General features: G+C 40.4%; 1 protein-coding gene across 2 annotated transcripts in view; it reads right to left on the bottom strand.

Moving 5' to 3' along the window:
• Positions 1-15,286: 15,286 nt before the first annotated feature.
• Positions 15,287-26,289, bottom strand: part of Clhc1 (clathrin heavy chain linker domain containing 1) — a 35,002-nt gene continuing 23,999 nt past the window's right edge. For both annotated transcript variants that reach the window (XM_042691252.1, XM_042691253.1), the window contains 3 exons: positions 20,233-20,435; positions 18,839-19,018; positions 15,287-15,568 (listed from right to left, as the gene is read on the bottom strand). In XM_042691252.1, the coding sequence (XP_042547186.1) occupies positions 15,375-15,568; positions 18,839-19,018; positions 20,233-20,435 (577 nt within the window). In that variant the 3' untranslated portion in view covers positions 15,287-15,374. The remainder of the gene's footprint in view (positions 15,569-18,838; positions 19,019-20,232; positions 20,436-26,289) is intronic.

Genomic DNA, 26,289 nt, shown 5'->3' with positions numbered 1-26,289 from the left:
TCATGAGAAACAAGAATGCATTATGCCTGTTTGCCTCTGTTTTTTTTTGTTTTGGTTTGGCTTTGGATTAAGCCGGTGTAGGCCTTGAACTTGAGGCCTGGGTGCTGTCCCTGAGCTCTTTTGCTCAAGGCTAGCACTCTTACCACTTTGAGCCAGTGTCACCTCCATTATTCTGGTGGTTAATCAGAGATAAGAGTCTCAGGGACTTTCCTGACCAGGTTAGCTTCAAAGCACGATCTTAAAATCTTAGCCTCCTGAGTAGCCAAGATTACAGGCATGAGCCACAGGTGCCTGGCTCACCTCTGTTATTCTGAGAAACCCCTAGTTCAACCTGCTTTACAGAACAAATTTGAGGGTTAAATGAGATAACAACATTGTACAAGAAGTTATAAGAATATCTACACCTGCATCTAATCAGCTTAAAAGATCAGCCTGTCTTCTGTCTTGGCTGAGAGCTGAAGGTTACAGTGTCCCATGCTGGTTAACTAATTTTCATGCATAGCTTCCAAATTCCAAGCAAAATGAGCTTGCCCTTCCTTCCTTCCCTGTCTTTCTAGAAGCAGTGGCCTAGTGGCACATTCCTTTAAAGCAGCTCAGTGTGGGCTGCCAGTAATCTGACATCACGGTGGAAGAATACAAAGGCCTCAGAGATCCAGTATTTTCTGGAATGCAGTGAGTCTGCTGATCCTCTGGTGTTTGGTAACAACAATTTCAGTTTCAAGAAGCTTAAATCACCCTTTTGTTCTTTCTTCTCTGAGCTAGGGCCCCATTAAGAGTCTAAAGGCATAGTTATTTGTCATATATGTGTTGTTTTTGTTGTTATTTCGTTTTTGAGGAGGGAGAGTATTTGGGGCTTTGTTTTGGAAAAAAAAATCAAGTTCCTTTGAAATTTCCAGCTGATCTCTTCAAAAATGGTTCTTCGTGCTGGTGCCAGCGGCTCACACCTGTAATCCTACTTAGGAGGGTGAGATGTGAAGAGTGTGACTTGAAGCACTCAGGCCCTGAGTTCAAGCCTCATAGACATCAAAAGAAAGTTTCTTTGCCCTGGCACTAGTGGCTCATGCCTGTAATCCTAGCTACTCAGGAGGCTGAGATCTGAGGATTGCAGTTCAAAGACAGCCCAGGCAGTAAAGTCATGAGACTCTTATCTCCAATTAAGCACCAGAAACCTGGAAGTGGTACTGTGACTTAAGTGGTAAGATTGCTCAGCTTGAGCTGAAGAGCTCAGGGACAGAGCCCAGGCTCAGAGTTTAAGCCCCACAACCACCACCACCACAACCAACAACAACAAAAAGGTTCTTTGCTGGACATAGTTGGCTCATGCCTCTGTAAAATAGGTATGCAAGAGACTGAGATCTGAGGATCTCTGTTTAAAGCCAGGTATGCAGGAGACTGAGATCTGAGGATCTCAGTCTGTGAGACTTTTATCTCCAGTTAACCATCAAAAAGGTAGAAGTAGAGGAATGGCTCAAAAGTAGCAGAGCACCAGCCTTGAGTAAAAAAAATCTAAGGGACTGTATCCAGGCCCTGAGTTCAAGCACCAGTGTGCATGCATGTGTATGTGTGTGCACAGATAGACAGACAGACAGACAGACAGACACACACACACGGTTCTTTTTATGTTGTTCTATTTCCTACCCGTACCCCACACACCATCCCTGACATTAAATGAATTGCCTTCTTTTATTGTTCCTAGGTGGCATTTAGTTTGGGAAATTCAAGACATCTTCCCCTTGTTTTGTGTTTACCTCTTTCCAACTTCCAGGTAGCTGTAAACTTCACTGCTAAGTTACTCAATATGGATTACTTTGATGCCTGTCCATTACACATTTATTTACCGAGGCCAGCTGTGTGCCAGGCCAAACAATAGTAACCAAACACTACTCCAGCTCCCCAGGGTCTCAAGGCAAGTAAGTAGACCCTTCGGATTCTGCTATTTCAACCAGGAAACTGGAGGTCAGAAGGGAGAGCCGGGAGGTCACTGCCGTGCTGACTCCTGACCGTGAGCATTCATGCTAGGGCAGGGATCAGGTTCATAGCTTGCCTATTTTCCACACCACAGAGGAAGCATAAATAAGTAACCAGACCTGTGTCACTATGCAGATAAGCTCAGCTCTGCTCTCTGAACCCCACGTTCACTTTTCCAGGCATTTATTTTCTCCAGCATCTATCCTCTGTGCCATAGTTTCTCTGCAACTCATCTGTCATGGTCTATCACTACTGAATGGAACAACCAGTAAGGAGCAGGAAAGACCACTTGAAGGGTCATCACCTGATCTCACCAAGCTAGAGTTCCTTTCTAGAGCCAATGTTTACACAGGTCCAGTCGCATAGAGGGGAAAAAGACAACAAACAAAATTGCTACAGAGAATACCAACAGTCCTAGCTAGCTAAATCCACTAAGATTAAGAGAGCGGTGGACACAGTGAAACCACTGGCAGCAAACTTGTTTTACCTCAGTGCATATCAAATATAGTATGGTTCAAGTCCTAATTCATCTTCTCTTGTACAAGAGCCTTGTAGACAGGCAGCTTCAAGACAGGCTGCAGAGACTTGCAGATTTTAATTCAGACTTGCTCCCAAAATGTTCGAGGGATCCTAAAACTATCCTCCCCAAATACATCAACTTCTGCTAGAACTAACCCCACATTTTGCATTTCTCTGGGAAAGGAGACTCCATGTGGGTATGATAGGAAGCAGATTGGAAAGGGAATCTGAAGACCTTTTCAAATAAGTAGTTGTCAAAACTTGGAGTTAGAATTCCAGCTCACTTAGCCCAATGGCATCTCCATGTTTAGAGAGGAAAGGGCCCTGACGGTCTAGATTCTCCAAGATAGTACCTCATCTAACACAGACTTCAATCCAGTGTTCTGAAGCTAGCACACTCTAGTCCAGCCTTCTGTCATCCAAACTACAACGCTAGATATTCATCTGCAAGGTATTTGCAGAAGATGGAGGAGGGACTACAGATACCAAAGGAATGAGGTTAGAGCTCCAAAGAGGGAGAAACTAGCTTAACATTTAGCTTGTCATCTAGGCTGGTTGCCATGAGGTGGTGAATCTGCCTAATGAGAAGGAAGGAAGGAAGAAGGGAGGGAGAAGAAGGGAAGAATAAATGTGATCCATTTTCATTCACTCTCTGTATTGGGTGGTAATGGGATGGGTGGGAATGAGAGAGAGGAGACATGCTCCCTGTGTAATTAAAGGGGGAAGGCAAGTCTTCAATTGCAACAGATGGCAGGAGAAGCTGCTTGTGGTAGAGGCTGGGGTCCTCTGGGCCCCTCCCAGGAGTGAAGGATCTATTCCCTGCTGGAAGAATAAATATCCAGCCCCATGACCCCATCTGGGAATGCTCAGAGGCGCCCTTCCAGTTTCTGATCATTCCATGTGCTCAGTTTTATGGGGACTGCTGTAGAGTTTATCTTTCCCAGATCCCAGTCCCATGCCTCCCCTCCCACAGGGTACCAAGAGCTCTCGGTATTGAACAACTGGCACACAAGTCATCTTAAAGGCAGCTTTTTTTTTTTTTTTTTCTTTTTTTTGTCAGTCATGGGGCTTGAACTCTGGGCCTGGGAACTGTCCTTGAGAGCTCTTCAGCTCAAGGCGAGTGCTCTACCACTTGAGTCACAGCACCACTTCTGGTTTTCTGGTGCTTAATTGGAGATAAGAATCTCACGGACTTTCCTGCCTGGGCTGGATTAGAACCTCAATCTTCAGATCTCAGCCTCCTGAGTAACTAGGAATACAGGCGTGTGCCACCAGCACCAGGCTTAAAGGCAGCTTTTGATGGAGCCTGACCCACAGCACTTCTTATCAAGTAAATGTGCAGAGAAGATCTTTGCTGAGTCTGGTCAGGTAATGCTGCCAAAGGACCCTGCTCATATTCTTAGTTCAAGAATGAAGTTTTATATCACCACACGGCCCACCACATGTGTACTGGGCCATCCCAACACCAGAGCAGCGGGGCTGAACAGGCCATCCTTTCACTTGCAGGGCCACAGCCGGTTGGACCAGTCAGCAAGGAATAGGTACAGACAATTCTCAAGGATCTTTAAAGGTGACCCCCAAACCACCCTTGGTATTGCTCCCCACCACATAACCATCAGAAGTGTTCCCCTGTGTAACTTAAAAGTCCTCACAGTGAGCCAGGCATTTAGCTCATGCCTGTAATCCCTTGTTACATTAGGAGACTGAGATCTGAGGATGTCGGTGAGAAGCCAGCCCGGCAGAAAAGTGAGACGCCTATCTCCAATAAACTATTCAGAAAAAGCTGGAAATGGTGCTGTGGCTCAAGTGACAGACAGCTAACCTTGAGCACTAAGAGGCTCAGGGACAGTGTCCAGGCCCTGAGTTCAAGCCCCAGGACCAGCAGCAAAAGAATCCTCACACTCCATGTCATCTTGTTATCTTAAGCAGAAGTAGAGAAAATTTATAAGGATGTCTATATCATGACCCTTTATGGTTCATCTTCCATATTTTCTCCCAGGTAGGTAACCTACTAACTTTTCTGCAAAAGATGACAGTAGATTTAATCCTATCTTCTTCATGTCTCTGGATGTCTATGCTCTATAGCATAGAAGAGCCTTTTTCAAATCTTGGTCTATAGTTGGGCAGCTTAATGGTTATGTCCATTTCTTACCTCTGTCAAATGGTACTTTAGTGCAATAACAAGTCACCAGTCACAAGCCACTGAAGCCACTATCCTTGGTTTCCATTCTTCAAAGCAGACATCCGCACATCCTAGAGTCTCTGACAGGGATTCTATTTAAAGAAGAGATCAAGAGGTAGTTAAGAAGGAAGGTAAAAACAAAAGGTTAAAAACAGAAAAGACACCAGGCCCCAGAGAGCTAGGCAGGGGTTCCTCAGAGCTCAGAGCTAGGCAGCTCATGCTTGTCGGGTGATAAGCTTCCTCCTGTGACCCAAGTCAAAGCACATTTGTTCTTTCTCATCAAGCATCTCTGACATATTTTGATCTTTGAGTTGTAAGTTAAAAGTGAAATAAACTGTTTTTGTTTCCCTGCGCTTAAATCACAGTATTTTCTGGATCAGTGTGGTGAAATAGATCTAGTACTAGTAAATAGTAAATCTATGTAAGAGAAGAAATAAGTATATTCCCTTATTTTTTGTTACCTTTGACATTCTTTGTAAAAGAACCACTTAATTAAATCATATTTAAGTGTATATTGGTAGTATTTTACTCAATAGGAAACTTCATATATATGATTAAGTACATTTGACAAAGTCTGTAAATATTTCTGGTGGTCATAACTGGGAAGTATGAGTATATATCTCTATGTGCCTATGTGTGTATACATACATGTGCATGTATATGTGTGTGTGCACATGTGTGCTGGGAGTAATGCTACTGGCATTTACTACATTAAGGTTAAAATGCTGTTAAATAGGCTAGGAATGTGGCTTAGTGGTAGAGTACTTGCCCAGCATGCATGAAGCCCTGGGTTAGATTCTTCAGTACCACATAAACAGAAAAAGCTGGAAGTGGCACTGTGGCTCAAGTGGTAGAGTGCTAGTCTTGAGCAAAAGCTCAGGGACAGGCCCTGAGTTCAAGCCCCAGTACTGACAAAAAATATTCTGTTAAATATTCCTATGGCACATAGGGCAGCCACACATAGCAAAGGACTGCCTGGCTCCAAATGTCAATAGTATTGAAGTTGAAAGACCTTGACTTAGAAATAATTGTTTCCTTCTAAAGGTATTCACTTCCTCAGGAAGCTTCAGGCATTATTATTTCTCCTCTACTGGTTTGAAGATCTTATAAGATGCTCAACTGACAAGTTCACTATCTTATTATATATATATATATATATATATATATATATATATATACACACACACACACACACATTTTTGTAAGTGCTGGGGTTTGAACTCAAGGCCTTGAGCATGCTAGGCAGGTGCTCACTGAGTTAAGCCACACTCCTATCCCTGTTCGCTTTTGTCATTTTTTCAGGTAGGGTCTAATTTTTGCCCAGGGCCAGCCTCAAATTGTAGTTCTCCTATCTATGGCCTCCCAAGTAGCTAGGCTCACAGGTGCATACCACCATGCCTGATCTATTGGTTGATGTGGGGTGCTAACTTGTTGCCCTACTTGACCTCCAGCCAACCCAGATCCTTCCCAAACTCCACCTCTCTAGTAGCTATAATACAGGTGTGAGCTATGTCCTGCACTATCTTATTCTCAATAGAGGCAGAACTGAGGATAAAAGACAATAAGAGAAACCCCAACCATAAAGAGAAAGCAAACTTAGCCTTGCTTCCTCGGCTGCCTATCAAAACTGTTATGGACGGTCAGAAAATAGCAAGGAATTCTTAGGATTATAACCCTTAGAAAATAGCAGAATGTTTAGAATAACAGGGTCTTATTCAGAAGCAGAAATAGATACCTCTGTAATAATCTCATTTCCTTCTTTGATCCAGTTGAGCACTGTGTAAACAGAATAAGCAGAGATCATCAGGAGATACCTTTTTCAATTAGTTTTGAAAATCATCTCAGTTTTGGGAAAAGAAACTCCCCACGATCTGGAAGTTAACCGAATACCCTGGGATAAATTTATGCCTATATTTCTTGGTTTCTTAAATAATACACTAAGCATGCAAAAAATGTTCTAAGCTATAGTTATGGCATCAGCAACAACTTTTCAGTTGGTCTGTACTTCAGCCTAAAGTAGCACAAATAGAAAAGTCAGCCAAACCACAAGGATCTGATCAAAACCCTCACAGTGTGGCTATAGCTATATAGCAGGGCAGGATTCTGCCTTTGAAGTGCCTTGAAATGAAATCTTATGTCTAGAAAACAAACAGTTCATCCCCAGGCCCCACGCACCCACTCACCCTTCCCCATCCTTGCTTAAACTGAAGAACTCAAAAAAAAAAAAAAGTTGCTACTATTTTTTTTTCTTTAAAGGACCATCTTTCTTCCTAAGAGTAAGAATTCCCAAGAATGGCCCTCAAGCTTTCCAATCAGTATAGGTATAAACACTTGGCTAGTAACAATAAAAGGGGGAAAAATTAAAAAACAACAACAATAAAAAGAGCTGCATTTCTTACCCATTAAAAACAATTCAAATTGTGGGTCTTTCTGGTATCTTTGCCGCCATCTACTGAATCAAATTGGTACTGCATTTTAGAAAGTCCTAAGCAAGAAAGGTCTCCACACAGACTGGCTTCCATTTGAACTCTTACCATTTTGGATTAAATTGTTTGAGCTTAACTTTACAGATTAAAGGTATGTACAACATATACTAATGTCATTCATTCTTTAGGAAATTATTATGAAGTAACTGTGGATATTGCATATCCTTGACTAGCTCAAAGATCTTTCTTGAAGACTCCTACTCCAACATCCAGAAACTACAATAATTACCTATAGTTTCATAATAAACTATAGGAAACTCTATTCATAATTTGAGGACCTTTATACCATCAAGGAAAGCACTGTGACTGTACTTTTGTTTTCTTCCAAAACAGACTGAATTTCCTTCAACTCTTCTATGTCATTATCTCTAAGTGCTCAAAATTTGTAATCTTTTTTTTAATGTGACGCCTTAAAACGACTTCCATTACATTAATTAGCATTTGGACAGAGGTCAGTATAACAAGTCTTTTGTGGTGCCTGCTGTTACCCTAGATATAGATGTCTAGCCTGCATTAGGCAAACCTAACATTTACAGGCAGACCAATGAGCAGCTGGTAAGCTATTTGAGAACCTTCCCAGAGATATTTCTTCAAAATGACTATTTCCATGCTATTCATTTGCTTTATAAAACTTCCTTTACAAATATTCACTTCATGTGCAACTTTTTTTTGGGGGGGGGGGGTTCAGTCGTGGGGCTTGAACTCTGGGCCTGGGCGCTGTCCCTCAGCTCTTCAGCTCAAGGCTAGCGCTCTACCACTTGAGCCACAGCGCCACTTCCGGCTTTTTTTTTCTTTTTGCTTATGTGGTACTGAGGAATCGAACCCAGGGCCTCATGCATGCAAGGCAAGCGCTCTACCACTGAGCCACCTTCCCAGCCCCCCATGAGCAACTTTTTATGAATTACAAATCATAGGATGAAAGTGGCCATCATCCTTCTGAAGTTGTGTCACTTGAATCTACGATAAGTGATTTTTGCTGATGTCTGCTACTCATGATATGAACTCCTCCAAAAATCTCTCATGCAGCCTGTAGACCACTTGCTAGATGAGAAAACATCATCATGTTTACTTAGGACCTGAAAAGCAGTCCAGAAGGGTAGAAGAAACTTGGAGTTTACACCTACAAACAGCTTAGGAGAGTTTTCTCCATCTTGGGAGTAAACGTTCTTGGCAGAAAAAGAAAGATTGTCCTTGGCAATTAGTCCCCCACATCCCTGTACCGCCAGGAAGACAAAGAATGACGGATACACTCTGATGTCTGCCTTTGGGTTCTTATTCTAAGCAAGTAAGATCTCTGCTCTGCAATCTGGAAAGCCCCCAGAATCTCTGCAAATGTTTTTCCAGCCTTGTTATTGATTCTAGTGTCAGCACAAGCCTGTTTCTGGATATGGAGCCAGTTGCTAGGCTCAGTAAATGAAAGTGCTCACTCTAGGGAGGAAGAGCAGAAAATAACATGTAGACGTTTCCAACTAACTTATAAATTATTTGCTTAAAAAAATCCAAAAGAATTAGTCAGGGCTTGCAATTAAAAATCTGCATTTGTTAACCCATACATACCTAGCTCTTAAAGCAACTTGGCAAAGATCTTCCACAATTCAATCCCATTGGTAAAGGCGGCTTCCAAAATGTATACTCTCTCATTGACTCTGTGCTTTAAAACTGTTTGGACATGGAGACTGGGGGTGACGTTGTAAAGCACACAACAGAACATAACCTGTATAACTATTCCCTGAGTGATAAAGATGATCCTTAGCACATTAATACCCACAGGAGCAGGAAGATACACTTTGCACCAAGCAGAGGACTGAGCATGTTTGGTAGCTTTTATTGCTGTGAGCAGTTTCATAACATGATAATAGCACCCCCATAGCCATCATGAAATTTTCCTTAAAGAGTTATTTGAGCCGGGTGCCGGTGGCACATGCCTGTAATCCTAACTACTCAGGAGGCTGAGATCTGAGGATGGCGGTTCAAAGCCAGCCCTAGCAGGAACATCTGTGAGACTCTGATCTCCAGTTAACCACCAGAAATCTGGAAGTAGCACTGTGGCTCAAGTGGTAGAGCAGTTGCCTTGAGCTGAAGAGCTCAGGGTCAGCAGCCAAGCCCAGAATTCAAGTCCCATGACTGACAAAAAAAAAATTTGAATAGATCCATGTAGGGAAATCTTCAAAATGTACTTTTAGTGGTCTCTCTTTAAAAACTGAATGGCTTTTAATGGCTTGTAAATGGATTTTTTAGTACAATTTATTGTATCTTATTTAATATGTTATATTTTATGGTCTTTCACAAGAGGCCATGCATACGAGTGTGATGTATCTTTAGGAGTGAAGATCAAAGAAGAAATTATGACAAAAATAAAAATTATTATAGTACAAAAATGAAATGAAATGTACATGAGAAAAAAATTCCACTTCAACTCTTAAGTATGGAATGATCTTTTTGTTTGTGGGCTTGAACTCAGGGTCTGGGTGCTAACCCTGAACTCTTTCACTCAAGGCTAGTACTCTACCACTTTGAGCCATAGCCCCACTTCCAGTTTTCTGATGGCTCACTGGGGATAAGAGTCTAGGGGATTTTCTTGCCCAGGCTGGCTTTGAACTGTGATCCTCAGCTCTCAGCCTCCTGAATAGCTAGGATTACAGGCATGAACTACCAGTACCTGGCTTGGAATGATAATTTTTTTTTTTTGGTCCGGTCATGGGGCCTAAACTCTGGGCCTGGGCGCTGTCCCTCAGCTCTTCAGCTCAAGGCTAGCACTCTACCACTTGAGCCACAGCGCCACTTCCGGCTTTTTTCTTTTTGCTTATGTGGTGCTGAGGAATCGAACCCAGGGCCTCATGCATGCAAGGCAAGCGCTCTACCACTGAGCCACCTTCCCAGCCCTGGAATGATAATTTTTGACAAACTTGTACACTTGTATATTTTATGATAATGACATTTGCAGGTATCTTCTCAGTAAATGGAAAGGATAACACTTAATATATGTTAGCGTAAACACATACAAAATTAGAAATTCTAAAATCTCACTTTAGGAAAATCTAACTTGAATGAAGTATATAACAAAAAGTAATCATACAAAATTCTCCCCAAATATACATGTTGAAGTCCTAACCGTGGTACATTAGAATGTAATCTTATTTGGGTAGGATATGTTAAAATTAGGTAATTAGGGTGGGCCCTAATTCGGTATAACTAGTATAATACAAGAAAAAGAAACTTGACGTGCACGCCTATAATCCCATCACTTAGGAGGCTAAGGCAAGAGGATTGTATTCAAGGCCAATAGTGAGACGCAGTCTCAAATGACAAGAGCTAGGGATTTAGCTCAGTGGTGGAACACGTTTCTCAAGTGCCGAAGGTTGTGGGGTTTGAGTTCCGGCACTGAAGAACAACACCCCGACAACACCTTAATGTAAGACTTCTACCCTCTAGAAGTGTGAGCCAACAACGTTCTACTCATTGAATCGCTGTCTGAGGAGCAATAGAATAATAATCACTTCAGTAAAAGATAGCCTATACAAGGAGAACTTGATATGATTAAGGAAGCCACAAAAAGTTTCTCTAAGGAAAGTAGGGTTTCGGTTTGTTTTTTATATATTTTTAAAAATAATTTTGAGGATTACAGCCAGAGCCTTTCACATTCTAGGCAAGCACTCTACTGCTGAGTCATATCCTTCACAAAAAGCTGGGAAAGGGACAAGACTTTTAGGTCATGAAACAGCATATTTAAAATTCCCTTGCAAGACAAAGCAAAAGGCAAGTTATCTAGTTCAAAGCGAGAAGTATGGCAGGAGGTAAGGCTGAAGAAGGAACTGGAATCCTGACTCCATAGGCCTTGCTGGTCTTGTTTAAGATTGTAGACCTCATCTCAAAAAGCACTGGCATGAGACAACCAAACATTTGGCACCTCGTATAATATGAAGGAGCAAGAAATACCAGCATCACTTGTGAGTATCCTTGCTAAAACAGTTGAACCTAAACTTAAGTCACATCGCTGGAGCTAACTTTCATTTATGGAAAATATGGGAAATAGAAACGAAATAATAACATAAGGAAGTAATAAGACAAATCCAGAACTGGGAACACTCCCAGTAATAACCAAGCCAGTTCACGTAGCCAATGGCGAAAGAAAAAAAACACACAGAAGACTCTAGAACAGTGTTTAGATCTAGGCACTTTAAAACAACTAATAAAATTTGAAAATAGTACTAGTGACATTAAGATTTATTGTTATAAAGGTTTCAAAAACTATGCTGTGTCTTCTTTTCAATGAGGTTGTAATCTTCATGCAGAAACAAGTATTTAGTGTGCATGCCAACATGAATCTTAGTATTTCAAACTTAAGCAGATGCCTAAGTGGCTCACACCTATAATTCTAACTACTTAGAAAAAAGGCAGAAGGTCAAGAAGCACTGTGAAATAATTTGTACCTTTTCAGTATTACTGATTTTTTTTTTGGTTGGTTGTGGGGCTTGAATTCAGGGCCTGGGCACTGTCCCTGAGCCTCTTTGTGTTCAAGGCTAGCACTCTACCACTTGAACCACAGCACTACTTCAAGTTTTTGAATGGTTAATTGGAGAGAAGAGTTTCACAAGAGTTCTGCCCACAGGGACTTTTCTGGGTTGGAACTGTGGTCCTCAGATCTCAGCCTCCTGAGTAGCTAGGCTTCCAGGCATGAGCAACCAGCACCCACTGTATTATTGAATTTTAAGAGTTGAAATAACAGAGAAATTATCTAAAAATGAATTACTCTTAAGCAAATGGATAAGGACACAAAACTCAATAGTGGCAGAGACGGCCAGGAAGGCAGGCTTCTGTCCTATATAGTTTATACTACAAAGGCAGCCAGCTCACAACTCAATTCTTTCTCCTTTCCTACTTGACCTTAACACTATTTCTCTTCTTTTCAGCTCTATTTTTTTTAATCTCTAGGCATTTAGTTTACATTCACTTGACAATTTTTACTTTCCTTGAGAAAACTGCCAACAGAATAATGATGAGCAAAAGAAAAACATTTTTTAAAAAACAAGGCAAGGGCTGGGAATGTGGCTTAGCGGTGGAGTGCTTGCCTAGCATGCATGAAGGCCTGGATTCGATACCTCAGCACCGGAAGTGCTGCTGTGGCTGAAATGGTAGAGTGCTAGCCTTGAGCAAAGAGAGGCTCAAGGACAGAGCCCAGGCCCTGAGTTCAAGCTCCAGGTCTGGCAAAAAAGAAAAAAAAAATAGAGGCAAATTTAATAGAACAACAGCTGCTGTTTCAACCTTTCTCTAGATTTAGATGCCCACATTTATATAGCCACATGTTTTCCCTACATTTCTAAATAACTCCTTAATAGTTTTCTTTCTCCTTTTCTTGTTGGTCATGGGACTTGAACTCTGGGCCTGGGCACTGTCCCTCAGCTCTTCAGCTCAAGGCTAGCTCTCTACCCCTTGAGCCACAGCACCACTTCCAGTTTTCTGATGGTTAATTGAGATAAGAGTCTCACAGACTTTCCTGCCCAGACTGGCTTTGAACTGCGATCCTCAGATCTTCGCCTCCTGAGTAGCTAGGATTACAGGTGTAAGCCACTGGCTCCTGGCTTCCCATAATAGTTTTCTATCAATCAGGCAAGCCTGAAAGAAAAAAAAGGCTTTAAACCATTCATACACAGAGAACCAATGCTGCTGAAATTCTTTCTCCTTTTAAATTTTGTCCTTCTCTGTTCTTTCAAAAAAGCAGCTAATGTAAAAGGCCAGAAATAAACAAATCTTGTTCATTATTTAGGCATATTAGTCATACATTGCTTTTTAAATGGTACATGTATATTTTTAGTTTAAAATGTTTTAGAAAATTGAATAATTATCCAGAATAGTCTCTAGCACTACATGAAGAAATGAAGTTTATAATATGTTCCAGGCAACCAGAGTATGAATTGAGGCAGCTTGCTTCATAAAGGCAATAAATTATATCTATGCACCAAAGACATAAAAAAAGTTCAATTGTGGAGCTGGGAAGGTGGCTCAGTGGTAGAGCGCTTGCCTAGCATTCATTAGGCCCTGGGTTTCATTCCTCAGCACCACATAAGCAGAAAAAGCCAGAAGTGGTACTGTGGCTCAAGTGGTAGAGCGCTAGCCTTGAACTGAAGAGCTGAGGGACAGCGCCAGCACTACAACCGGCAAAAAAAAAAAAAAAGTACAATTGTATCATACAAATGGGCAGAAATGTGGGATTCAGTAAAAAGAGGAATATGTGTTTCTGTATTCTACTACAAAAAGTAGTAGCTATCTTCTACTAAATTCCTCTGCTATGTTATACACTTACATTCCACATACAAATCATCAGTAATCCTCAGAATAAACTGAGGGCAGGTATTACTGGCCATATTTTACAAAGGTGAGATGATACACAAATCTTAATGTAAGATTGACTCCAAGCTGGGCGCTGGTGGCTCATGCTTGTAATCCTAGCTACTCAAGAGGCTGAAATCTGAGGATCATGGTTCAAAGCCAGCTGGGGCAGAAAAATCCGTGAGAGCCGGGCGCTGGTGGCTCACACCTGTAATCCTAGCTACTCAGGAGGCTGAGATCTGAGGATCGCGGTTCAAAGCCAGCCTGGGCAGGAGAGACTCCTATCTCCAATAAACCACCAGAAAACCGGAAGTGGCGCTGTAGCTCAAGTGGTAGAGTGCTCGCCTTGAGCTGAAGAGCTGAGGGATAGCGCCCAGGCCCAGAGTTCAAGCCCCATGACCGACAAAAAAAAAAAAAAAAAAGATTGACTCCAAGTTTATATTCTTCCCCTCTAAAATAATAAATAGACATTCATTCATTAGGAGAAAATGTATGTTCTTTGCCCTTAATCTAGCTAATAGTAGCTCATATTTTCATGTCTGTGGTCAAGGCTGACATTCAGCTGGTATGTCGTGATGTGGTGTAAGACCTAAAAGCTGCTTGAATTATCTGGATACTTACTCTGCTTGATTGGTGTCCAAACTGATTGTTAAATATTTTGACTATCATGTCAGTGCATGGCATAACACCCTTGAGTTTGCAAATACTTATTCAAACCTCTTTTGTATTGTTGGGGAAAATGTTTTGTTTGTTTTGAGACAGGGTCTTCCTATACAGTATGGCTGGCCTCCACTGTGCGTTCCTCCTGCCTGAACTGCTGAGATTATCGGAGCCCAGCACAAACCACTTTCCATTATACATTTTTTATGTCAACATGTATCCCAAGTCTACTTCTATGCAAAAGATTTGCTGGTCTTTAAGTAAGAACAAGCCAAGATTCCCAACTTTAGGGGGAGCCTAATCTTTGCTACATCTTTAAATCATCACTATAAAGTTACTATACTTTAGGTAATCCCAATCTTGAAATAACATCTTGCTTTTCTTGTCAAAGAGGTCATTCTATAAGCAGAACACTACCCATACCTTCTTCAGTTCCACCTATCAAGTGAAATGGCCGGGAAGAAACATATCTGGACATTAGCTTATGTCCTTAGAATACCCGTGCAAATTTTACTTGGAGTTTTTTTTTCTTTTTGATCCAATGTAGGCTTGAACTCAGGGCCTGGGCACTATCCCTAAGCTCTTTTGCTCAAGGCTAGTGCTCTACCACTTTGAGCCACAGAACCACTTCTGGTTTTCTAACGTTTGATTGGAGATAAGAGTCTCACGGGCTTTCTTGCCCAGGCTAGCTTTGAACCTGATTTCAGTCTCCTGAGTAGCTAGGATCACAGGTATGACCCTCCAGTACCTACTAATCTTGGATTTTTTTTTTTGGAGGGGGGTCATGGGGCTTGAACTCTGGACCTGAGAGCTGTCCCTTAACTCTTTAGCTCAAGGCTATCACTCTACCACTTGAGCCACAGCACCACTTCCAGCTTTTCCTGTTTATTGAGCCATAGCACCACTTCTGGCCTTTTCTGTTTATGTGGTGCTGAGGAATCAAACCCAGGGCCTCATGCATGTGAGGTGAGCTATCTACCACTGAGCCACCTTCCCAGCCCCATCTTGGATTTTTATCAGGATTCAATATTTTTAAATGTTCATATGGAGAAAAGGAAGCAATGATATACATGTTTAGAGAACCAATCTCAATTTCATAACAACAAAGGAAGTATGATTTACTTTCTAGAGCTTCATCTCCAGATTTATGTTTATTATATACCAAAACCAGTTTCCCCAATCAACATTTGTAAAATGTCATACAAGCTCCCTCAACTGGTTAAAATGTAGAACTACCAAAAGACATGTTCCATTAGGTTGACTGTACCCTCTTCAGAAACGTCTGAAACTCCAGCCTGAGATCGAAGAATGCACATGATGTCATTGGATAATTCTTCAAAGCCATTCTTTAAACATAAATCTGCCACTTCTTGCCACTGTTCTATAGCGCAAAATGCATCATTTAGCACAAGGTTTTCTACTGTATCTGAGAAGAAAAAAATACAGTATGCCACTCATTAGTAATCCAGACATGGTGATTCTTTAAAAAAAATTTAATTTCAACTCATTCTCAAACTTACCTGAGTCCTATATATTTTTTATGTAATATGTAGAGTATTTAGTCCAGATCATAAGTGTTTGGTGTTTGCTTGTTTTTGGCAGTACTGGGATTTGCATTCAGGGTCTTAAGTTCACTAGGAAGGTGCCCTATCACCTGAGCCAGACCTTCAGCCCAGTATTCTTAAGCATTAGTGTTCTTAAGTATTAGTTTCCTCTTCATTAACCTTTCATTTCTTAATTCAGCCTTCTACCTTTTTTTACTTTCCGCACTTCACTCCTTACCACCATTTTGGTAAGGGTAAATGTTGAAAGCTACAACAGCTCAGAAAGTGAAGAATGTGGGCTCCTCCTTATTCAGAATCTACACGGCACTACTAAAACTTCCAATACCTCATATTGCTTTCATGATTCTTCAAACTGCTAATTCCCTAAGTAATGTTGTCCAAAGAGTTTCAAACACTCTTTGGCAAACCCCCCTGCCTTTCTCTAAATGGAGATCTCTTAATCATGTGACTTCTATCATAAATATTTTTCTAAAGGAAATTAAAGGATTCCTTTTTTTAAGGAAATCTCATGATTTATTTACTTTTCAAAGTGGGGAAGGGTAGTGGTCCATGCCTATAATACTCAGGAGGCTGATATCTGAGAATAATGGTTCAAAACCAGCCTGAGTAGAAAAGTCCATGAAATTCTATTTTGAAATAGCTAGAAAAAACTGGACTGGAGGCACTGTTCAAATGGTAGAGAACCATATGTGAGTGAAAAAGCCAAGAAAAAGCACCAGGACCCTGAGTTCAAGCCTTCATACCCACATATAAAGAAAACAACAACCACAACAAAAAATCAGTTATGGTAATTATCAGCTGAGGATGTGGTACAATGGTAGAGTGCTTGCCTAGAAGGTATGAGGCCCTCAGTTTGATTTCTAGAATTGTTAAAAAATAGTGTCAATTATAGGAACTCTCTTTAAGATCTACCAATTTATGCAACTAATTTCTTCTCCAGTCCCTGTATTGTATTAGTTATAAAACTTCATTTAAGTTTTCTCTGTAGAGGCTGGGAATGTGGCTTAGTGGTGGAGTGCTTGCCTAGCATGCATGAAGCACTGGGTTCGATTCCTCAGTACTACATACACAGATAAAGTGGGAAGTGGCACTGTGGCTCAAGTGGTAGAATGCTAGCCTTGAGCAAAAGAAGCTTAGGGACAGTGCACAGGCCCTGAATTCAAGCCCCAGGACTGGCAAAAAAAAAAAAAAAATCTCTTTAGAATACAGTACTTTCATCATTATTATTTTCTTTTCACTACTATTATGTCCTTATATATTTCAGTTTATATCTAGATAATAATTTCAAAATATAAAACTGTCTTCCCAAATATGTTTAGTTACCTTTCTTTCTTTCCTTCTTCTTCTTCTTTTTTCTTTTTATTCTGCTAGTCCTGGGGCTTGAGCTCAGGGACTGGGCTCTGTCCCTGACACTCTTTTGTTCAAAGCTAGTGCTCTACCATGGAAGCATAGCTCCACTTTCAGCCTTTTTACTAATTTAATGGAATTAAGAGTCTCAGATTTTCCTGCCCAGTCTGGCTTTGAACCATAATCTTCAGTTCTTAGCCTCCTGAGTCGCTAGGATTATGGTTGTGAGCCACTGGTATCCAGCTTACTTCTCTTTTCTTAACCTAAGAAAAGAATTTAAAATCTAATTGCCTGGCTAGGTGCCCATGGCTCATACCTTTAATTCTAGTAACTGAGGAGGCTGAAATCTGAGATCACGGTTGGAAGCCAGATGGGCAGAAAAGTCTGTAAGACTCTTATTTCTAATAAATTACCAAGAAAAGGCCAGAAGTGGTGCTGTGGCTCAACTGATAGAGCACCAGCTCTGAGCACAAGGAGGCCCCGGGACAGTTCCCAGGCCCTGAGTTCACATCCCAGGACTGGCAAAAAAAAAGAAAGAAAGAAAGAAAAAGAAAAAAGAAAAGAATAGAATTGCCTACCAAAAAAAAATTTTTTTTTGGGGGGGGGGGGTCCAGTCGTGGGGCCTGAACTCTGGGCCTGGGTGCTGTCCCTCAGCTCTTAAGCTCAAGGTTAGCGCTCTACCACTTGAGCCACAGCACCACTTCTGGCTTTTTTCTTTTTTGCTTATGTGATGCTGAGGAATCGAACCCAGGGCCTCAGGCATGCAAGGCAAACACTCTACCACTGAGCCACCTTCCCAGCCCCAAAATTCTTATATAAAATTAATGAAAGTGAAAAGGAGTGAAATTAATCAATTATTTTTGACACACCTCCTTTCTATAAAAAATAAGATGTATATGTATATGTTTTGCTTATGAATTAAAATATATAGTTCATATCTAAATAATGTTTAAATTCACATAAAGAGATTGCTAATGATATACATGTTTATATAGTTTTTAAATAATGTTAACTCTTAAAATTACTATGACAGGGGCTGGGAAGGTGGCTCAGTGGTAGAGCGCTTGCCTTGCATGCCTGAGGCCCTGGGTTCGATTCCTCAGCACCATAGAAGCAAAAAGAAAAGCAAAAAGTGGCACTGTGGCTCAAGTGGTAGAGCGCTAGCCTTGAGCTGAAGAGCTGAGGGACAGTGCCCAGGCCCAGAGTTCAGGCCCCACAACCGGACCCCCCCCCAAAAAAAAATTACTATGATATTCGCTTTGGGTTTAATAGAGATTCTCTCTTCATTCTAATTTCCTCAAAAAATAAGTATTATTAAAAAAAATAATAATAAAAAAAATAAGTATTATTGCCAACAGATTATTATTGACATGTAATTTTTACATTTCTGAACTCTTTAATGTTAGCTCTTGCTAAGAAGGAACTATATGGAAAATTCGAGTTAATTCATACATAGTCATTTTTATTGTTATTGTAAAGGTGATGTACAGTAGGGTCATAGCTATATGTCAGGTCATGAGTACATTTCTTTTTCTTTTTGAACAGTGTCACCCCTTCTCTTGTTCTCTCCCAGCTTTTCCCTTCCAACCCTACCTACAAGTTGCATAATTCATTTTCAACAGTGTCCTATGAGTACCCAGCTGCATTTGTCACCTTTGTCCACCCTTCCCCTGCCCCTCACCATTCCAAAGACAGATAAACACACAAAACATATATAGTCATTTTGAACTTTTTCCTAAATAACCTACTGCTTTTTCTTTCACAATATCCCTCTCTTTACTTACCTTTCCCACCTTTGTTCATTTCTTGGAGTAGCTTAATGCCAGATTTTGTCATATCCATAGAGAACAGATGAAGTATCACAAGTCCACAAGATAAAAATGGTGGATTCCCATCCCTTTCTTGAATGAGACATTGGATTAATTTGGATTGGGGGCATGATATGATTAGCTGCATCAGGTCATCTGAGATAAAGATAAAAATATATCTCATACGATAAATCAACTATAAATAGGCCAGCTAATATCCATACTTTTAATACCAATACTTATTTTTCCAATTCTTCCAAACCCCTTAATGAGTCACCCCAATGTAAAGCCAACAGTACTATCTTCAACCAAAAGAAAAGGGCAAAGAAAAATTAAATCATGCTCAGCATAGAAAATAAAAAGTATAACTACCCACAACAGTGTATCATAAAGAAATTTCAAATAATTACCAGAAAATATTTTCTTAGATCACTGCCCAACTCTAAGCTAAGTATTTCAAAATTATAAAATGAGTATTATTTTATTAATTCTTCATTTGTAGTGCTTATATTACAGTTTAGAATATCATATATGACAGACCAGTTCAGTTATTTTTTTGTGTATATGCAAGTCCTGTGTGAACTCAGGGCCTGGATGCTGTCCGTGAGATTTTTTTGCTCAAAACTCCACTGCTTGAGTCACAGTTCCACTTCGGGCTTTCCCAAAAAAAAAAAAATGGAAATAAAAGCCTCACTGACTTTCCTACCTGGGCTGGCTTTGAATAATAATCCTCAGATCTCAGCCTCCTCAGTAGCTAGAATAATAGATGTGAGCCATCAGCACCTGACTATGTTCAATTATTTTTTTAAATTTGTGATGCATGGTCCAGCATATCTACCAAATTTGTTTATAAGGCTATACATTTCTAAGTACTATCTAGTTTGCTAGATGTTTGCTGGAGAAAATGTTTAACAAACTTAAATATCTATCATGAAAGCCAATTAGCTCTGTCTTCTCTTCATGAAAATTTTACAAAGGGAATTTACTTATCAGTGTATGTAAAAATAGATTCTATAATTTTTTTTGCCAGTCCTGGGGCTTTAACACAGGGCCTATGCACTGTCCCTGAGCTTCTTTTGCTCAAGGCTAGAACTCTATCACTTGAGCCACAGTGCCACTTCGGGCTTTTTCTGTTTATGTGGTACTAAAGAATCAAACTCAAGACTTCATGCATGCTAGGCAAGCACTCTACCACTAAGCCACATTCCCAGCCCTGTAAAAAAAAAATAAAAAATAAAAAAATAAATAAATATATATGTATATGTATATACACACACATATATATATAAAATAATACCTACTTTAATAGTGATCTTAGAACTAAAGCTCAGAATTTGAATGCATATGAATAAATAGGCCTTTTCACTTACCAGAAGTAAAGTCTTTAAAGTGTTGTATGTATTCCAAGGCCTGATGAATCTGACCCTGTTTACACAGACAAAGAAGAGCTTTCTTGTGAAGACCACACTCACTGTAGATAATCTGAGCTAAAGCCAGACACTTGGAGTTATTATAAGCATCCTGCCCCCCATAGGCACAAATTGCATCTCCAGCTTCCTCAGAAAATGTCAGCCTAGAATAAACAGATCAATAAAGTACATGTTAAGGAATTCTTGTTGAGTAACTGAGACTAAAATATTTGAACAACTAGAATGGTAACCAATAAGAATTACAAGCTGGGCACCAGTGGTTCATACCTGTAATCCTAACTACTCAGGAGGCTGAGATCTGAGGATCACAGCCTGAAGCCAGATGGGACATCAAAGTCCATGAGACTTTTTATCTCTAATAAACTACTCAGAAAAAGCTAGAAGTGGTGCAGTGGCTTACATGGTAGAGCATTAGCCTTGAGCACAGAGAGATTCAGGGACAGTGCTCAGGTCTTGATTTCAAGCCCCAGGGCTGGCAAAAAAAAGAATTCCAAGTCAATAATAAATTGATGATGTAGGAGAAATTAGACATGTCTTTTATATAATATTAGCAACACCAACATGTGTGTATTCTTTTGGGGAAGCATTTATTTTTTGAAACAGACAAAAATTTTAAAAAATCTACAAAGAAGGAATCTTTAATTCCCATTTACTGCACAGGGGGCAGGAAATGTTTCTCTTTCCCATTTTTCACTACTTTAAGCAAGATACACTAAACTAAGTCCTTGCTGAAGCTTCTGTGAAACTCTCCTTTCTGAAGTGCTTTCCAATAGTGGGTTTCTAGTACCTGAGAGATTTTTTTTTTTTTAAATTTTGCAGAAACTGGGAAACTGATGGAAGTTCATCCATTCTCCATTGACAAAAACTGCCAGCCGAGGGCAGGGATTGAACCTCACAAGATAGCCACTTCTCCATGAGTATCAACAGAGATAAAATCTTTTTCACTGCAAGAGTTAAAAGCCCCACACTCCGGCTGGATGCTGGTGGCTCATGCCTGTAATCTTAGCTACTCAGGAGGCTGAAATCTGACAACCACGGTTCAAGGCCAGCCCTGGCAGGAAAGTCCCCATGAGACTCTTATCTCAAATGAACCACCAGAAAGCTGGGAGTGGCACTGTGGCTCAAGTGGTAGAGCGCTAGTCTTGAGCACTGAGACTCAAGGACAGCGTTCAGGCCCTGAGTTCGAGCCCCGCATCCGACAGAAAAAAAAATTCTCAGATTTCAGCCTCCTGAGTAGCACAGATTACAGGTGTGAGCCACCGGCACTTATTTATCTATTTGTTTCTTTTAAAAGGAAAATTTCCTTCACTTTTTTTTTTTTTTAGGTGGGGGGGGGTGGTTGGGGAGTCGGCCATGGGGCTTAAACTCTGGGCCTGGGCGCTGTCCCTGAGCTCTTCAGTTCAAGGCGAGCGCTCTACCACTTGAGCCACAGCGCCACTTCCGGCTTTCTACGCAGTTAATGGAGATAAGAGTCTCATGGATGTTCCCGCCTGGGCTGGCTTTGAACCGCGATCCTCAGATGTCAGCCTCCTGAGTAGCTAGGATTACAGGCGTGAGCCACCCTTCCTTCACTTTGTTCATTCTCCCTCCTAGAATTTGTTTCCCTTTTCTGACTGGCCCCACCCCCACCCCCACAAAAAAGACAAAGAAAACCAAACAATAACAACAAAAAGAGTAAGAAGTCTTCTGATCCTGATCGTTTTCTAGACCTGTTCATAGCAGCCTGTTAGTTGGATTTTCTGCCAAATGAGTTTCCCCTGTTACCTTCTAAATCAGATAAAGAAATGCCTTGTTGGGTCTCTTTTTTTTCAGGTAGGTCCAACAGTCCTCTCTAAACACAAAACAGCTATACATTAAAAACAAAAACAAAAACCCCACAGACCAGACCACTGCCTCACTTAAAAGGGCCTAAAATCTTTAGGGGGGAGGAGAATGAAGAATACAGAGACAAGAAATTACTTTTTTTTTTTTTTTGCTAGTCCTGGGGCTTGAACTTGGGGCCTACACATTGTCCCTGAACTTCTTTTGCTCAAGGCTAGCACTCTAGCACTTGAGCCACTGTTTATGTGGTACTAAGGTACTAAAGAATCGAACCCAGGGCTTCATGCACGCTAGGCAAGCACTCTACCACTAAGCCACATTCCCAGCCTAGGAAATTTTATTCTTGCAACAAATGTAAAAAGATTGCCAGACTCAAAGGTTAAAGTCTGGAGGGAAATTGGAAAAAAAAAAAAAAAAAAAAGCAGATAAGTCCCCAAGGGACTCTACCTCCTTTTGAAGCTTTGGAGATCTGGGGGATCTATCTAAATCTGTCCTCTTCTTTGCCCTAGAATATGAGCTCTCTAGATCTGTTTGTCCTTTGAATTGGTAAAAATCTGTTAGCTCTTCTTAGGTGGGTACAGACAGAAAAAATGAAAGGCATGTCAGGCCAAAAGAAAACTAAGAGCTACCTGAGTTTTGGCCTCATCTTACCCACTCAACACCACTAAGGATTAGGAGTCTCTAGACTGACATGACTATGTGTAGTGCCCAGTTTAGAAAAAATAAAGGCTACAGATAGAAATTGCAATTTTCAGTCTTTAACTCCCATTTCCTGCCTACTTTGTGTTACATTTTCCATTTCTCCCTACTTTATGTTATACTAAAATCCTTAATAAAACTTTAAAAAAAAGCTACAGTTAATACACTCCTAAAAAGACTGTCAGGAGTTAAAGTCACAAGGAAAGTAAACATGCTCAAGTAATCAAGGGTCTCAGTGTTCCCAGCAGTTATCTACAGGCTATCCAGCTTCCACATCAGCGGGCTAGAGACGTAGCTGGAAGGTGGAGTGCTTGCCTTGCATATATGAAGCCCTGGCTTACACCCAGAAAGGCAACAATCCAACAATGAAACCTTAAACAGACTGTAGAATGTAAGAACTTTTTAAAAAGTTGGTTAAAAATCCTGAGAACAGGGGCTGGGAAGGCGGCTCAGTGGTAGAGCGCTTGCCTTGCATGCCTGAGGCCCTGGGTTCGATTCCTCAGCACCACATAAGCAAAAACAAAAACAAAAAACAAAAAAAATTGCACAAAAATCCTGAGAACATAGAGGGAAAACAAAGGAGGAGGTAACAACGCTCAATAGGAAATGTACTCATTACCTTACTCACGTAACTGTAACCCTTCTGTACACTGTTTTTACAATAAAAAAGTATTTAAAAATTAAAAAAACCAGAGAACAATTTTAGCGAGAGATCTTGCAAGCATTTATACTAGAAGGAAAAAAGAGAAAAGGTTGACAGCAGTGTTTCTTTTAAAATTTGTAACGGATTTATAAGAAGCAGCGGGGGAAGAGGGGAGAAGAAAGAGGGAGAAAACACATAACTGTGCCTATTAGAGAGACTGAAGAAGCAGTTCTTTGGAGACAGTTCAATCGAAAATTTTCATTTGCCATCATATTTTAATGTGCTGTCTTCACACACAGAGCTGAAGTGAACCATCTGTACTATCACAGCAACTCCACCTAGAAACTATCTGCATGAGCCAAAAGAACATTTGGGTGTTATTAAAGATATCATTTCTAATTACTGGTTATATGGAAATTGTACTATATAGTTTTAATTAGTGGCTACAGAATAACAGGAGTGACATAGTGCTGATGTCTATATACATCTAATAGATACTAACATTAAAATGAATCTTGAAACTCCCCCCCGCAAAAAAATCCAATAAATAAAACACTCTATTGGATGTGAGCAGATGGTCTAAGGCCAGAAGACAGCTTGAGTACAGATCAACTATTTGTTAAGCAATTCCTTTAGTTCTACATTTTAATTACAGAATCTAGGTTTTAGTACATCTAGTCACATTTCCTAGGGATGAATAAGTGATTAGTCTATAAAGATTATAGTAGCTGGGAAGGTGGCTCAGTGTTAGACTGCTTGCCTCATATGCATGAGGCCCTGGGTTGGTTCCTCAGTACCACATAAGCAGAAAAAGCCAGAAGTGGAACTGTGGCTCAAATGGTAGAGTGCTAGCCTGAGCTGAAGAGCTGAAGGACAGCATCCAGGCCCAGAGTTCAGGCCCCACAACTGACCAAAAAAAAAAAAAAAAAAAAAGATTATAGTATAGATTACCATGCTAGAGCAAAATGACAATACCAGTCCAGACACTGGTAGCTCATGCCTGTAATCCCAGCTACTCCGAAGGCTGAGATAGGAGGATCATGTTTCAGAGAATGATCAGGAGCCTGGGCAGGAAACTCTTCTCTCCAATAAAAACTACCAAAAAGGTGGGAGCAAATGCTGTGGCTCAACTGGTAGAGTGTGAGCCTTGAGGAAGAAAAAAAAAAGTTCAGGGACTATTCCCAGGTCCTGAGTTCAAGCCCCAGGACCAGTGCATGTGTGCATGTGCACATGCACGCACGCACACACACACACACACACACACACACACACACACACACAAATAATAACATCAGTATTCTAGTATTTGTTTCTCTTATAGATACTATTATTTGAGCCAGGGTGGTGGTATACACCTGTAATCCTAGCACTCAGAATACTGAGGCAGGAGAAGTGTGATAGAGGGGGGAAATTGATTAGAACATATTATAAACATGTGGTCATTTAACAGTAAAATAACCCTAGCACTATCGTTAAAAAGAAAAGCCAAAGGATGATATGATTTTTAGGCCAGACTGGACTGTACAGCAAGTTTGAGGCTAGCCTGGGCTATATAGTAACACTCCATCCACCTGAGAGAAGGCCCGGCTGGCAGATTAGTTTTGGTGTCTTTACTTCATTGTTTCCTGTTTTCCTAACGCTGTCATGTACTTTCTCTGCCCCTGCTCCCAACTCTAAGAGGACTCTTTCAAGAACTACTCTTGCAAGTAGACCAGTAGAGAACACGAATAAATAACAACTATGCTTAACCCTCTACTAAATTAAGTTATATCTCATTAAAAATCAGATCTTTAATGTCTTAAAGAAGGTAATAGATAATCACTAAATCCATGCATATTACTAATTTTATGGAACTATGCTTTCCAAGTTAACATTTCAGAGGACGTTTAACCTTCTCTTGAAGTAATGTCTCCAAATTAGAGACCACCACTAAAGCAGTGATTCTTAAATTTGGGCTAAATGATTAGGCTTTCCCTAGGTCTGAATGACTCAAAAAGTAAAAAAATTAGCCCATAACCCAACCTGCTTTAGGACTGGCCCTATACTGAGTTTCTGAGAAAGAGAGGAAAAACTTTATAGTAGCCATATAGTAGAGACCACATCATCAGAGCCAGAAATTAGGGAACAGAGGCTAGGGGAAAAAAAGAATGTGAACTGCCTTAAATAATATATTATTTTCCTAAAAGAGGTGGCATTTTCTTAGATTATATAGTCAAGGAACTGCATATGAATATCTCAATTTTTTAAATTTACAACTAAGAAGTGGGTCAAGAACCATCATTGTGAATAGGAAATTAATCTTGTCTAAAATACCTTTGTACACATAACAAGTGCTTGTACAGAACATGAATTTTTTTATTTCCTCAAATCCAAATCATTTCCAATGCTCCTTGAAATATACATTTTGTGGAGAGTGTTGAAATGTGGCTAGGAAAAGGAAGCAAGTTCCTAAACATCTCTTACCCACAATATATTGTGTTTTCTTTTCCATTTCATCAAGTCTGGTTTCTAGTGTATAAACTCCATTTCACAGAATTGTGGCTCATTGTATATAAACTCCCTTCTCACTCTACTCTATCCAGCCTTAGCCTCCTGATCCCTCCCTCCTTTTCTCCATTCCTTTCTATCATTCTACTTTCTTTCCTTCATTTTGGGGTTCAGAAAACACAAATACAGAGCAATCCTCAATAGGGAGCTAAACAGGTTCAACTTCTGCCTGGTCTCCTTTTACCAGATTTAATCACAACACTGATGTACTCAGAAAAGCACACTGTTCTTTAATAACCTCATTTTTTAAAATGTCTTCAAATATTATTTATAAATGAACAAAATTG

This window comes from Dipodomys spectabilis, unplaced genomic scaffold (assembly GCF_019054845.1).
Source record: "Dipodomys spectabilis isolate Male_0828 unplaced genomic scaffold, ASM1905484v1 ptg000141l, whole genome shotgun sequence".
Lineage (NCBI taxonomy): Eukaryota > Metazoa > Chordata > Mammalia > Rodentia > Heteromyidae > Dipodomys > Dipodomys spectabilis.
The sequence above is the reverse complement of the archived record's forward strand: the minus strand, read 5'-3'. Positions and strand labels throughout refer to the sequence as shown.